This window comes from Rhododendron vialii, chromosome 3a, assembly GCF_030253575.1.
Source record: "Rhododendron vialii isolate Sample 1 chromosome 3a, ASM3025357v1".
Taxonomy (NCBI): domain Eukaryota; kingdom Viridiplantae; phylum Streptophyta; class Magnoliopsida; order Ericales; family Ericaceae; genus Rhododendron; species Rhododendron vialii.
In genome coordinates, this window is record NC_080559.1 from 10,318,201 (window position 1) to 10,331,718 (window position 13,518).

General features: G+C 37.4%; 2 protein-coding genes across 2 annotated transcripts; one reads left to right on the forward strand and one right to left on the reverse strand.

Annotated features, from left to right (window-relative positions):
* The first annotated feature begins 109 nt into the window (after window positions 1-109).
* LOC131321102 (uncharacterized) lies at window positions 110-5,606 on the forward strand. The gene is made up of 8 exons (XM_058352115.1): window positions 110-130; window positions 336-627; window positions 3,351-3,584; window positions 3,690-3,771; window positions 4,570-4,636; window positions 4,761-4,940; window positions 5,033-5,093; window positions 5,190-5,606. The coding sequence occupies exons 1-8, from the start codon at window positions 110-112 to the stop codon at window positions 5,393-5,395; spliced, it is 1,143 nt and encodes a 380-aa protein (XP_058208098.1). The 3' UTR covers window positions 5,396-5,606.
* A 1,921-nt stretch (window positions 5,607-7,527) lies between these two features.
* LOC131318399 (AT-hook motif nuclear-localized protein 1-like) lies at window positions 7,528-12,643 on the reverse strand. The gene is made up of 5 exons (XM_058348118.1): window positions 12,001-12,643; window positions 11,119-11,186; window positions 10,863-10,994; window positions 9,510-9,671; window positions 7,528-8,043 (listed from the first exon to the last, which is right to left on the reverse strand). The coding sequence occupies exons 1-5, from the start codon at window positions 12,395-12,397 to the stop codon at window positions 7,735-7,737; spliced, it is 1,068 nt and encodes a 355-aa protein (XP_058204101.1). The 5' UTR covers window positions 12,398-12,643; the 3' UTR covers window positions 7,528-7,734.
* Between the last annotated feature and the right edge of the window lie 875 nt (window positions 12,644-13,518).

Sequence of the window (13,518 nt, forward strand, 5' to 3'; positions counted from 1 at the left end):
AAAGAAATAAGGACACAACAAAGTGGGACGGAAGAAGTATCTTGGTTATTTGAACAGTCCATCTTGTTAAGAATTTTGAGTAGATCATTTCCGAGAAAATCAAATTGATATGAATATTGGTAGCCATATGGTTAGATACCATTTATTTTAGCGAAAATGGATGAACAATATGATTTAGAGAATGAACTCTAAGTTCATTTCTCCCATTCATATATGTCTACCAATGTCCAATCCATTTTTGTATACACAAAATATGCTTAGCATGCCTGAAAAAATGATTCCAATTACAAATGTAAACTCTAGAGGATTCGCAATTTAGGGCATTACGGGCATAGGGTTTTGGGCACTACAGAAACCCAAGGCAGTCCGACCAGCTTACACGGACCTTTAATCTTGTCTCGTGGATAGAAGCGTTTGAAGTTGAAATTTATTCTTTCTTTCCCCCATATTCCATTCAATACCCAGATATTCCCCACAAGAACCGTTGGACGAGCCCCAGCTCTCTCCACTCCACCTTCTCTCTCGATAACAGGCCAAAAACCCTGGCACCATTGCTCCCTCCCACCCTTTGCACCACCGTCCGACAGCACCACTTCCTCCTCTCCACGCACATTACTCCTCCACCAGGTTTGTTCCTCTCTCTCTCTCTCTCTCTCTCTCTCTCTCTCTCTCGTATATCTGTGTGTGAGAGAGTTTTGGGATGGAAAAAATTATTGTTTACTTGCAAATTTATGTGGGTCTAGTGTATAGTGTTAAGTAGTGGTATATCACCAGTTGCATTGTTAAATTGGGTAATTGATAGTAGCGTTGGGTGCCAAGTGTTTGATAAATTGCCGAGGCAATTCCATAGCAGCAAATCAACCCATTTTTAAAAAGGGAATTACTAATGGAGTCTCTTTCTAATGCAACGTTTATCTTTCTCATTAATCAGTTTGGACTTAATTGTCATGTTAGCTATCCCCCAAAGTCCCTTGACCTGTTCAGTAATCTGATTGCAGTACACACACTTGTGCACCATCATGTATAAAATATTACGTAGAAGAATATGCCCAATTATGCTTACATGCGAAGAAGTTTGGATTTTATTGTACCTGACTCCTCGTATCCATATGAAAGGTGCAACATTTGAGTTAGGCTGAGAATTGTAGTTCCGAGACTATATAGCTTGGAATTCGCATTGGTAAAATGTCTTCATTGCATTCATTTGCATTCATGATGTGGGTTAGTTAAAAGTAACTTCAGTGTTATTTGACTCATGTTTAAGCGTTTGCATTGTAATGCTTTTTTTATTTCTTCAAGATTTGTGCAATGAAGTTGAAATTTTTGCTTTGTTATCCTCAGTCAACCTTGTGAGTTAGGGTTATGAGTACTATTCGTTACCGTGGTCTTGAGTCCTACTGTTAGGCTTGCCACTCCTTGGTGTTTGGTTATTTGTATCATGGTATTTGTTATTTTTGTTCCCTTGTATTTGTTACCCTTGGAGGTGTTGATGCAATGTAAAACTTCTTAATTTGAACACTTAACAACACAACCACCACCACCACCACAAAAACAGTAGAGAATTTTCGCAGTTTTATAAAAAGTATGAGAATTTTTTCAATTCTTAAAATTTCTAAAGTCACCACCTCCACCGTTGGAGAAAATGGTAAAAATAAAATAAGATTGAGAATTTTCTCAATCCAAAGAAAAGTAATCCTACTGTTATTATTTGTTTAGACTTTAGAGTTTAGAGTGAGTTGTTGATGCATAAATAACATACACAATTCTTACAATTGAGGCAAAAAACCCAATATCGTTCTCTCTTGGAAATTTCTCCCTTCGTTAGATAAGTTAAAGCCACTAGACACGCCTCCAGGTTCTTGATCAGTTTTGCTATGTTCTAAAGGAATTTGAGGTACTAGTGGGATGTGTTCTGAACAAAGAAAAGTGAAATAATTCAAGTGAATTTGAGGGCTGGAGTACACATTGACTTCTAAAAGTTTGTGGGCTTAAATAGAAGAGATGAAATCTGAGGGACATTTTCTGCCCAAAAGAATTGAAGAAAGTTATTAAACAAGTTTGGAGAGAAAGATCCATTTCTTTCAGGCGGAGATTCTAACAGAAGGCTTTAACCTTGAGGAAGACATAGGAAAAGGATGGACATGAAAAGCTAGGGGTATTGATGTAATTTTAGATTTTCCGTTAACGGAGTTACCAATTGCACTTTACTCCAAAACCACGAGGAGGCAAGTTGGTTATTTCTAAATGACAAATGTTAGGGAGGTGATGTGTCAAAGGGCCAAACCTCAGGGAGCTTATCTGTATTTTGCCATAACTCCTTTCTCTATCTTTCTGTGTGCATATTTCTAGTCATTAATCATATGAGAATTTCCCCAAAAAAAAATCTTTGAGACATGATCCAACAACTAAAAATACCAGGGGAAGAGAGAGAAATGGGTATAGGTGATCTCGTGTCAATGTGGGAAGACTAGATGAGTACTCTTCTTCAACCCATCATAATTACCTTGAAAGAGAAACAAAGCCACACAAATGTTATATATGGATCCTCCAAAATGTGGGGGAAAAAGCCTGTGTCATGCACTCAACATTTGGATGGAGGTGTGGGATCGATGTCCTTTATATTTAGTTGGACATACACCTAACTATCGTATTTCGTAATCCAGATTTACCATGAACTATGTGTGGAACTTTTATACTCCCTCCGTCCCAAATTGGATGTCAATTTTCGATATCTGTGCCAATTTCAATTACTTATATCTTTTAATATGGATCTCAAAATATATGCAATATGGATCTTGTTTGATAGTTCTTGATTAGTTCTATTATACAAAGTTTTCAAACTCATGAAAAATATTATAGATTGAAAGATATAAACGATGAAAAATGACACGAGTTTCAAAAATTGTCATCCATTTTGGGACGGAGGGAGTATTATGCATGAACTTCTCTAACTTCTCAGGTACCTTGTAAATATTATTTATCTGAGAAAATTAATAAATATACTACGGAATTTGGATATTTTTGTGTATTGAGATGAAAATTAGATGAAGCAGATTAGACACTTACCCGCATCCGCTACCCGTACGAGCCACGTAACATACCAAGCCGCAATAAAAAAAAAATAGTAAAACACCTCCACCAACTTCCTAGGAATAACCTCCCCAAATGAAGCATCAAACCAAACAGTCCATTTCCCTCTCATGAATCACAATCAGCAGCATTGATTAGCATAATGCAGAATTCCAAACGTTGACAATCTCTGCACCCCACTTTTTGTTTAAGTACATGAACTATTTCTGAATTGTTGGTCTGATAATATAATACTAAACTACTGACAACTATGGCTGCAGGAAATCCAACGAGTCGGAAGTTGAAAACTGCTGTTGTTAACAGCAGAAACAGGGATGTAAAAGCAGGAAATGATGATTTTGTCCGTCCATTAGAGAAGCAGAACCTTGTTCCAAGAAAGAAACTTCTTGTTCTGGACCTGAATGGGTTGCTGGTGCATCGGGTGTACCGGTTCCGTCCCAACACCAACGTTCAAAATTATCCTCCTCCTGATGTGATTTCTGGACCCTTTCTAGGTGAACTTTTTTCTCTGTTTTTGGGGTTTTTCTGTTTGTGTGCATTGTTACTACCTTTTTGAAACTTTGAATTTAACTCTGTGTGTGTGTGTGTGTGTGTTACAGTGTTCACTAGGCCTTTCTGCAGTGAATTTCTGGAATTCTGTTTTGAAAGATTTGAAGTGGGAATATGGTCTTCTGCTAGGGAGTAAGTATTCTCAACATGAAATTGCATTCTTTCTCTCTGGTCCTAAAAACGGATTATAACTTTCATTTTACCAGTTGTCTACCAAATAAATCCCATGTAAACAATCAATGGTTCGAACTTCGAACCATTGGTGGAGTCAGGATGTCCATCCGGGAGGGCCGATCAGAGGGAGATGTCTTACTATCAACAGAAATACATTTCCATTGTTATGTGTTCTTTCGTTCCTTCTATAATAAATTTTATAAAATCATCCTCTTCTTTTATTATAGTAACACGCATACTTAAATTTGATTATGTTTTTTGAAAAAACAAGAGACATCGTTAAGAAACACGATCGAATTCATTGAATCAAGGATCAAATTTAATTCTTTTCATAATTATAGACACTATTGTCCTTGCTAAAGATACACGTGCTTGATCCGCGCTGATCCCGGGTAGCTCCACCCCTGGATTGAACATTGGTAGGTCACAAGCATTTTTGGATCTCACTTGCATTGCAGAAATTCACAGCACATATGATACAAAGAATATACCCTTCTTTTCAAAGCACATTCCGACCAGTGTCCAATCAACCCATTTCAGTGTTGATGATGTTCTCGACGGATCCTACAAAATGGACAATTTGAATTATTGATGCTACCCTATAGCGGGCTAACTAGACAGTCTAGTTCCTTTTGGAACCAGACAGAACCATGTCCTTTGACAGTAGTCCATCTTTTAGTTTTGTTGTTTTTTTTTATTATATCCTGATTTCTTTCTAATGCTTTTTCATGTTTCACTGCGTTGTCTGGTCAATAGGAGGAGCATAGACACTATTTTGAACACTATAAAAACAGGGCTAAAAGACAAGCTGCTATTTGTATGGGTATGTCTAATTCCTTGGCAGGGGTTTGGATTATAAAATTGTTCAACAAAAATAATTAGTTAATTAATTAAGCTAATCCCACAACTGGTTTAGGTTCTAGACTATGATTTTCATTTTATTACAGGACCAGGAGAAATGCACTGATTCAGGGTTCAAGAGCTTGGAGAGGAAACGCAAACCCATCTTCTTAAAAGAGCTGAGGAAATTATGGGAGGATCCCACTCTTCCTTGGTGTTGTGGGCCATACTCGTCATCAAACACATTGTTGATAGATGATGCCCGCTACAAGGCCCTGCTCAATCCTGTAATCTTAAAACTGCTTCATGCCCTTATTTCTAACTTCAAATAAGTCTGAGATATGCTAACCCTTTGCCTTTTGTTTTTCGAATATTGCAGCCTAATACTGCAATTTTCCTCCAATCATACAAGGTTGACAACGGGAATGACACCGTTTTGGGTAAGCCGGTCGTAACTCGAATCTTGTACCGGAAAATGTGGGTGGTGTGGACATTACGTAAAGTATCCAATATAATCTTCTGAACTTCATTGACAGAATCGAATAGCGAACTGCGGTTATTCCTGGACGGTCTTAGTGAAGCTGATGATGTTCCTTCTTACGTAAAAGAGCACCCGATCGGACAGCCGGCAATAACTGATTCTCACGCTGAGTGGGGTTACTATTCAGAGATCATCCGTCAATTACGTCAGAAGGAGCTTATATGGAAAGAAGATTCGTTTTCAGTTCGAGATTGTTGGTAATAGGAAAATGAATACCGGAACAAAAAAAAAAGGGGAACATGAATACATGTTTTTTTAATGCCTGTAAATTTGGAATTGGAACACATACTTGAAATTTGTTTTTTTTGTTTCTCAATTTGGATTGTCGTATCTTCCCCATTGTATGATAGTATGAAAATAGTTGAGCAAATTGGATTTACATGAGGTCATTGGATTCCTTTATTCTCAACAATTTCATGGAAAAATGTGCATTGGTTTTATGTGATGTTCGCGTAATCGTAAATCTGCCACTCTAAGGAGCTTTGCCCTACTTTAATTGGACTCCCAGCAATTGGGCGGTGGATTGAACCCCTGGATTAGTCGAGTTGCTCCTAAGGTGGTCTGAACACCTGTCTTATTAAAAAAAAAACCTTACAACTCAGAGTCAGACTTCTAATCATATAACCTGGGTGTGCTCATGTTATGACTCAAAATCCTACGTGGTCGTAATTATATAACCTAAGCATCCACAATGTAATAATCAAAATCAAAAGATTGCTAAAGTTAACAATGTGTTCTTAAAAAAGTGTTCATATTGTAATAATCAAAGTTAGTAACCTCCTAACCAATAATCAAATTTGAGCATTTGAATAATCAAAAGTAACAATGAGGGATTTCACATTGCTAACTTTTGCAACCCTCTAAATGAATAATCAAAAGCTGATGTGGCAAATTTTGATTATTCACTTTTGATTATTACATTGCGGATGCTCAGCTGAATAAGCTACCCAACAGAATTGTCATTAGGATAACGAATGCCAAGACAAACACTTTTTGGTACACATTTTACATTTTAGAGAACCATGCAATTTTGACCAATATTTGCTTAAGTTTTTTGGGCTTTTTCTTATTTTGTCCCTATTCAATTTTTTATTTTTATTTTTTGTGTTTTTAGTTTTGCACCTCACTTTTTTGAAAAAAGTAAAAAATTATGACTTTTACCCAAATATTATTAGAAATATTCAAGATAAAGCTCAAAAAATATTTCAAAAAATATTCTTAAAATATTTTTAAAATAATTATTGCATATTTAGTTACTACTAAAAAAAGAGTTAAAAGTAATTTTTGGAAGTAAAAAGCAAAAAAAAAGGTTAACACCTTCCGTTAGCTCAATCCGTTACAAATTGATGAAATGGGATGGCGGGGGCCTAATTGTTGACTGAATAACACGTTCAGGTATTTTTTTGACATTTTTAAAAGTCTAGGTTTTTTTTGAAATTTTTCCTAAATATTGCATAAAGCCACTTTTCTACGGAGCGTATCTTCATAATCGGAACTAAACCCAAAAAGTACTAAACCAAATACTATGAAACATTGGTATGGCCCACCTGCATATAATGAGTGTTCTCTTGGGTTGATTTCTTGCTAACCTAGGGTTTGGGTCTTCTGTGAGCAGAAGATAGTTCTTAGCTTTGCTTTGATACCATCATCACTTGTCCTTTCAATCTTTGTAACAATTTCAAAGATTAATAAAAAAAAATTACCGTTCAAAAAAAAAAAACCATTATATGCAGGTGTGCAACATAACTTTCTCCAATCACTTCCCTGCTTGGAAGGCAATTGCATAGGAGTTATTCTGCAACTTCCCAAGAAAGTGACGCATCTGTTGGAAAATGGAGCTGGTTTCTGCTCATACCAAGACCTTAAGCGAAGTTTCCCTCCCGAAGCAATAAAAAATGCAGGCCTAAACTGATACTACTAGAGCGCTCAACTGAACACTTGACTTTCTTCTGCTCCTTAATTTTTTGGTTCGGGTGCAAGGCGAGCCACCTTTGGCTTTAGGCCCCTGAAAAGTTAGGACCGGCTGGCTCTGGGTGCAAATCACAGACTGGCTCAAATGTGAGGGATCAAAAAATTACCCCGATTGACAATGGCAGTTCTCTATAGTTTCTGCAAACCAAAGTTCTCTACGCCAGTAGTACGGGCTGAATGCCACAAGTTCATTCCCACAAACTGAGATGATCAATCCTTGCTGAGGGAAATTTCCTCTCAAAGCATACACACATAAAGAGAACACTGCACCAAGTGAATGAAGACACCATCAATCCGCCAAGAAATGTGAAGATTATTCGCGCTGATGTACGAAGGCAATGCTAGAGGAATAGACAGATGAATTTGTCAAATTAGAAGAGTCTTTTCCAATATTAGTGCAACAACAAGAATTGAAGTTAAAATTATGACCCCGGTACTGATCTTACTGTCAGCCTCTATGGATCTATGAAGCAGACCTGAAATTGTCTTCGAGATTCAACAAATACATCTTCATAAATCTACCTAAAAATGAACCAACAGACAACACATAATGCAACCATACATTACATCTATTCTACTGAGACAGAAATATTGATGTCAGGATATGGTCTCTGAGCTGAGGCAGGTTCTGAGCCGTTCCATTCACCACTATCAGGAGACAAGCCATTTGGGTTTTGTCCATTAGATGTGTTGTTATCTGCCTCTCCGTGGTTTTCTGATGGTAATTGAGATGTTGGAGTCAGAGAGATGTCAGCACCAGGTGCTGCTTGGGAGATTGGTGTTGCTTCGGTCACCGCATCTGGAGCGGTTCTAGGTTCCAAATGGTGCTTTCTCTTGTGAACCTTAAAGCCATTTGGCATGAAGCTCCCCACCACAATCTGAAAGAATCAACCAGAACCACATCATTTTGCAGTCTGTGGTCTGTGGTTATCTTTGGCTACATGAGATTTTAGCTTCTGAAGCAATTATATTGAGGAGAGAAAGAGGAGAACTAGCATACATTACGTTATCGACAATATAGATTACTTTGTGTTTTCTCCATTTCATAAATCACCAAGATTTAGCAAATTCATGGAGAGTTGGTTATTAATGTGAATCACAGCATGCAAATGAGGGAATATAATGGAATTGATCCCTTGTGTCTTGTGGCTGTAATTTACATTTATATAAACAAGATGGAGAAAACAGCACCAAAACTGAGAAACTAATGATGATTGATCGGATAGATAAAATAAGAAATAATGATGATTGATTGGAAGAGGATCCAAGGCTTTCCTTGCTAGTGAAAACGATTATCTTACCATTTTTTCAGGAGGGGAAGAAAATAGATAGTTGCTTTTTGTCCCCTCCAAGTAGTTGTATTGAACTCATGTATTTGATGCTAATGTTATTTTGATTACTTATAGAGTGAGCTTTGACCTATGAAGCACTGACACTCTCAACTGCTTGCCATATCCATGTCGGACACGCTAGGGACACGTTAGGTGGCATGTCCAATAAATTTAAATTATGTTTAAACAATAAATTTAAATTATGTTTAAACAGGAAAACACCGAGGACACACCATGTCTCAACTTGGACACGTATGGACACATGATAGAGAGCAATTTATAATAGTGAAAACCTAATTTTGAGGGTAATGATATTCCAAAGATACAAGGAAAAAAGTAAAAAAACTATGAATTTTGGCCAAATAAAACCCTCATTTAACTCCTAATGTTTAAAAAAGGAAAACTTAGTTTTGGTTTCTCTGGGTCCCCTGCAGTTTCCGTGTCCCTATTTATTTAGAATTCCTGTGTGCTGTGTCCGTATTGATATCCACTTCCGTGCTTCCCAGGCTTCAACTATAAAGCGGTTCTAGTCTGCGCTAATAAACTCAAGCAGCTACAGATTAAAAACTTTGAACCATGTTCATGCCCTTCCTAACAGTTCATCCAAGTGCCAAGGTGCATAATTTTGTTTCTCTACATGTTTACACAGATAATATAGCACAAATCCATTATTTAAATAGGACCAAGAATAAAATGTGTGCTCACTGAAGATTCAGATTTCAAAGAATAGTGTGTTTCATATTTGATTTGCACCATATGAATGTAGAAAACTGTACTTAATTTCCTATATACAAGGTAATTTTAGCATATGTTTGGAATCTCTCCTTGTCCACTTAGAATGTGTTAATCCTGAATGCAACTATAACACAATAGGTGCATGATGATTCACCATCTTATATAACAGCCAGCGGAATAGTGCTAAATCATCAAATCTAGTTTGCAATGAATGTAAGATTCACTAATGATGCACAAACTCCCTTCAACAACATATGTATGTTTATGTATGCTCTTACTTGGATTGGGCTAGCAGCTGTTAATAAACCAGCAATGCCACCACCGACGACGCGACCATCGGGACCAGCCAACGACACACTTAATCCACCAGTCCTACTTCTCACTCCACTATTTTCGGAGACCGTAAAAGACCCTGTTAGAGACAATATCTCAAACCGTCCCTGCATGCATGAAATTAAAACAATGGTGTAACATACCTATCCCGTCACAATATGCATTACAGAGAAGTAAACAGATGACGTTAAATAAAATTAAAAGAGAAAAAGGCCATGAGTTACATTGGAAATTATGATTGTCTGACAAATAAGATCAGTAACAAAGCATAATAAGTAAATTTAATCAACAAAACAACTACTGGCTATTATGCTAATGAAAAGAGATAAAACAAAAAAAGAAAAAAAAAGAAAGAAAGGAAAAACTATGCCCTCAAAGCCCCTAGACCTGTGCACATTGCATTCCTCACATCTTCCAAGTCTGAAATAGAGTCCAAAGTGGGGAAAAAAATGCAACTGTACAAAATAGCCTAGAGGATAAGTTGAATGAAAGATTAGCGGACGGAAAGCAGATATGATGTGAAAACGGCTAAATTTCATTCTTTGATTTTCCATCGTTTTCCTTGCCTTGATAAATTCCTCTACCTAGGCATGAACAAACTCGACCTAAGTTTTAGTGGTTCTGTTTTCCATACTAATTCATAAAACTAAAAAATAATTAGCATGCCATGCGAGCAGGAAAAAACAAAATAGAGCACAATGGGAGTAAATAGCAAGGAAAATTTAAAATATACATGAGTGAACTTGTTAAAATAACAATGATCAAACATCATAAAAAAAGAAGCACAAGCACGTAAATAGCAAGAAAGAAGACTAGAAAGAACTCACATAACTAGGGGAAGAAGTAAGTGGAATTGCAATCCAGTCTTAGGGTATAGGTAAACAAATTGGCAGGAATCTGTAGAATACGACACAGGATCTAGATGATACGAAATCAGAAAAATAAATAAACTAAAAACAGTTGCACAAAACGCCGGAGAGTTGCATGGTTCACCAAATGCAGCTGCTTTACTATAGTGAAAAGATAGACAAAATTATATCTAAGAAAGGAACCCGAGTTTTGGAGTTTTCGCCCCAAGGACGAGCACGTAGGAATGCCAACCACTACATAAGTTACTAGTGGTGGAGAGAAAGCGGCTGGTGAATCTGCACCCGCTGGAACTTAGTCAGGCATGAACCCTAAGGGAAAGTTCCTGAGTCAGTCAACTTAAGGTTTCTGTTGCTACGATGCAGATCTAGGGTTGCAGCCTTACACATAACTGGAAAAGTACCAATCGAAAAGAGTGGTGGCATATATACCTCATATGTTAAGAGCCCGCCAGACGAACCGGGCTGCCTAATAGTGACATTAGAAACAGCTCCATTGGCAGAGAGGACGCATATTCCTCGAGGACCCTTCACAGAAAATGAGAGAATTTTTGCAGCAACATCCTGCAGTTATCAAAACATATAGAATTCCCCTAAGGTTCCACAAAAATATCTGAGATCTGCATAAAGGTTAGAATTCCATTATTTATAAGTCGAAGAATTCGAAATTCCATATATCTGAGATTACCTCTCCTGTATAAACAGTCACCACATGGGGTGTGAAATCCCCTCCTGCTGTGTTTGCAAACACCTCACCTTCACAGATCAAACAATCCAATATGATGTGAATTCCAAAAGAAAACCCAGTCCTCTGAAGTAGATAAATCATCATCATTATAATAGCACAACATTTTCTTTCCGGGAAAAAAAAATGCAGTCAAATGTTTTACGAAAATTTTCACTGAAATTCGAAGTTCTGTTTACCCCAAGTCAAAGTTAATAAGTGCAATTCCACAGTCGAGATGGGCGTAAGCTAGCATGGACACCTTATTATAAAAAATAAAAAAAAAGGAGTGCAACCCCGGTAGATTGTTTCAAATCTTTTGGTCACCTAACCAAAAGAAAACCCCTAATTGGTTTAGCCCCCAAAGCACATAAACCCAGACCTTAAGGGCCTGTTTGGAACTTATTTGGGAAAAGAAAGGAATGTGTGGAGAAAAATTGTTCACGGGAAAATTATTTTCCTTCCTTTCTTTTATTTTTGACTGATTCCAAACAAACCCTAAACCTACAAGTGGAAAACAATATGCTATTCAAAAGCCAACAACCATCAATCCTGTTTGGTATTGTTTCCTGTTTTTCATTTGCTCACTGTTTTTCTCGAAACTACTTGGAAAATTTCGTGCGGCCAAACCCATTTTTAGAGATCAAGAAAATATGTTTTCCGAATTTCCCCTACTGTTTTTGCACAAAAAAACAAGAAAAAATTATGGAACCATGTAGCTTCTCTGCTATTCAAAAAGAAAAAAAAAAACTACTAGTTTTCTATCAAAATAAACAATTTGCGCGAGTATATGATAACAATGTGTTGAACCCTTAAATCTAGGGCTTGACTTTATTATAATCTCACCTAAAGAAGCAAGCAGCTGCCAGTTACCGGACCCAGCTGGGCGGCCGCGGCCCCTTTTAGCCGAGAAATCAGACGGCGGCGGAGGAGAGAGAAAAAAACCCGGCGGCGGCGGAGATTTATGCGGCACTCTCAAGTTACCATCTGAGTCATACTTCCTAGGCCGCCCTCTCTTCTTCTTACCCAATACACCGCCACTTCCACCACCACCTCCGCCGCCGCCGCCGCCGGCGGAGGCGGGGGCGGGGGCGGCGATTCCTGTGCTCGTGTTGAAAGTCGTGTTCGTTTCCTGTGGCACCGACCCGCCGCCGTCGACGACGGTGAGGCTGATCGCCGGCGGTGACTCGGTCTCGGAGTAAACCGCCGGCGACCCAGAGAGCGAAAACTCCTTCTCTTCCATACCCAGGATATTTTTCTTTACAAAAATGGAGTGAAAGGCCAGATGCTTCTAGAGAGAGAAACAAGAGAGGGAGGAGGTTTTCGAAAAAGTGGTTTTTGTTTTTTGTCTTCTCAGAAATGGCGCCAAAGTAGAAGCAGCGTTGTCTGGTTCTGTTCCCTGCATTAAATTTCAATGTACTTTTGTTGAACAGAGAGAGCGAGATTTGTAAAGTTGGGTTCCCTCCATTAATGGACAAATGGAAGGAGGAAAAAAGACTGACATAGAAAAACTGATTTTGTCTATGTACGTTGTACGAGAGAGAATCACGACGACCCGTTCGATTTGGAATTTGAATTCTAATTATTATTTTATTTTTTTTAATAATTATTTTTCTTTTTCTTTTTTATATCTTTTTAATCATTATCTCTATTTTTAATTATTATTTTATTTCTCTTTCAGCAATGAACGGCTCTCGATCTTACATCCAACGGCTCAGATTTCATCTCGACAATGAACGTTTCTTGATCATTGGTAGCCGAGATAAGATCCAAGCTGTCAGATGCACGATCCAACGGCTCAGAGGTGTGCAGTACAATGCTGTGCACTCACTACCCAACACTAACTTGAAGTTCCATTTTCAAACTCATTTTTAGAATTTTTTTACTTGCACTCTCAATTCTTTATTCATGTAAAGTCCCAAAATTGAATTTTGATACATTAAAGACCATTGTTAATTGTTAGAAATTTACATGAATGAAGATTAAAAGAATAAGGTTAATGACAAAATCGGGGACGTAAAAATCAATTACCTATTTAAATTTGCATATCCTTAAATGACTATAGTACTAATAGCAAATCTAGAATATTTAAAATAGACTATTGAAATTCTTTTTCCTTGTTTTATTTAATTGGTATCTTAGTAGTTATTTTTTGTTTCTAACCAAACGTAGTGAGATTTATGCAACAACAAATAAATAAATAAGGGATGCAAATCAAATGTAAGGAGATTTGCTTGGAAAGAAAGATTATGTACGGAGATGAACCAAATTTAGAGAATTTACTAAATAATTAGCAGGATACGAACTAAAGAGTCCTTCTACTACCACACCCATTCACACATCCAATCACACACCCACACTCAC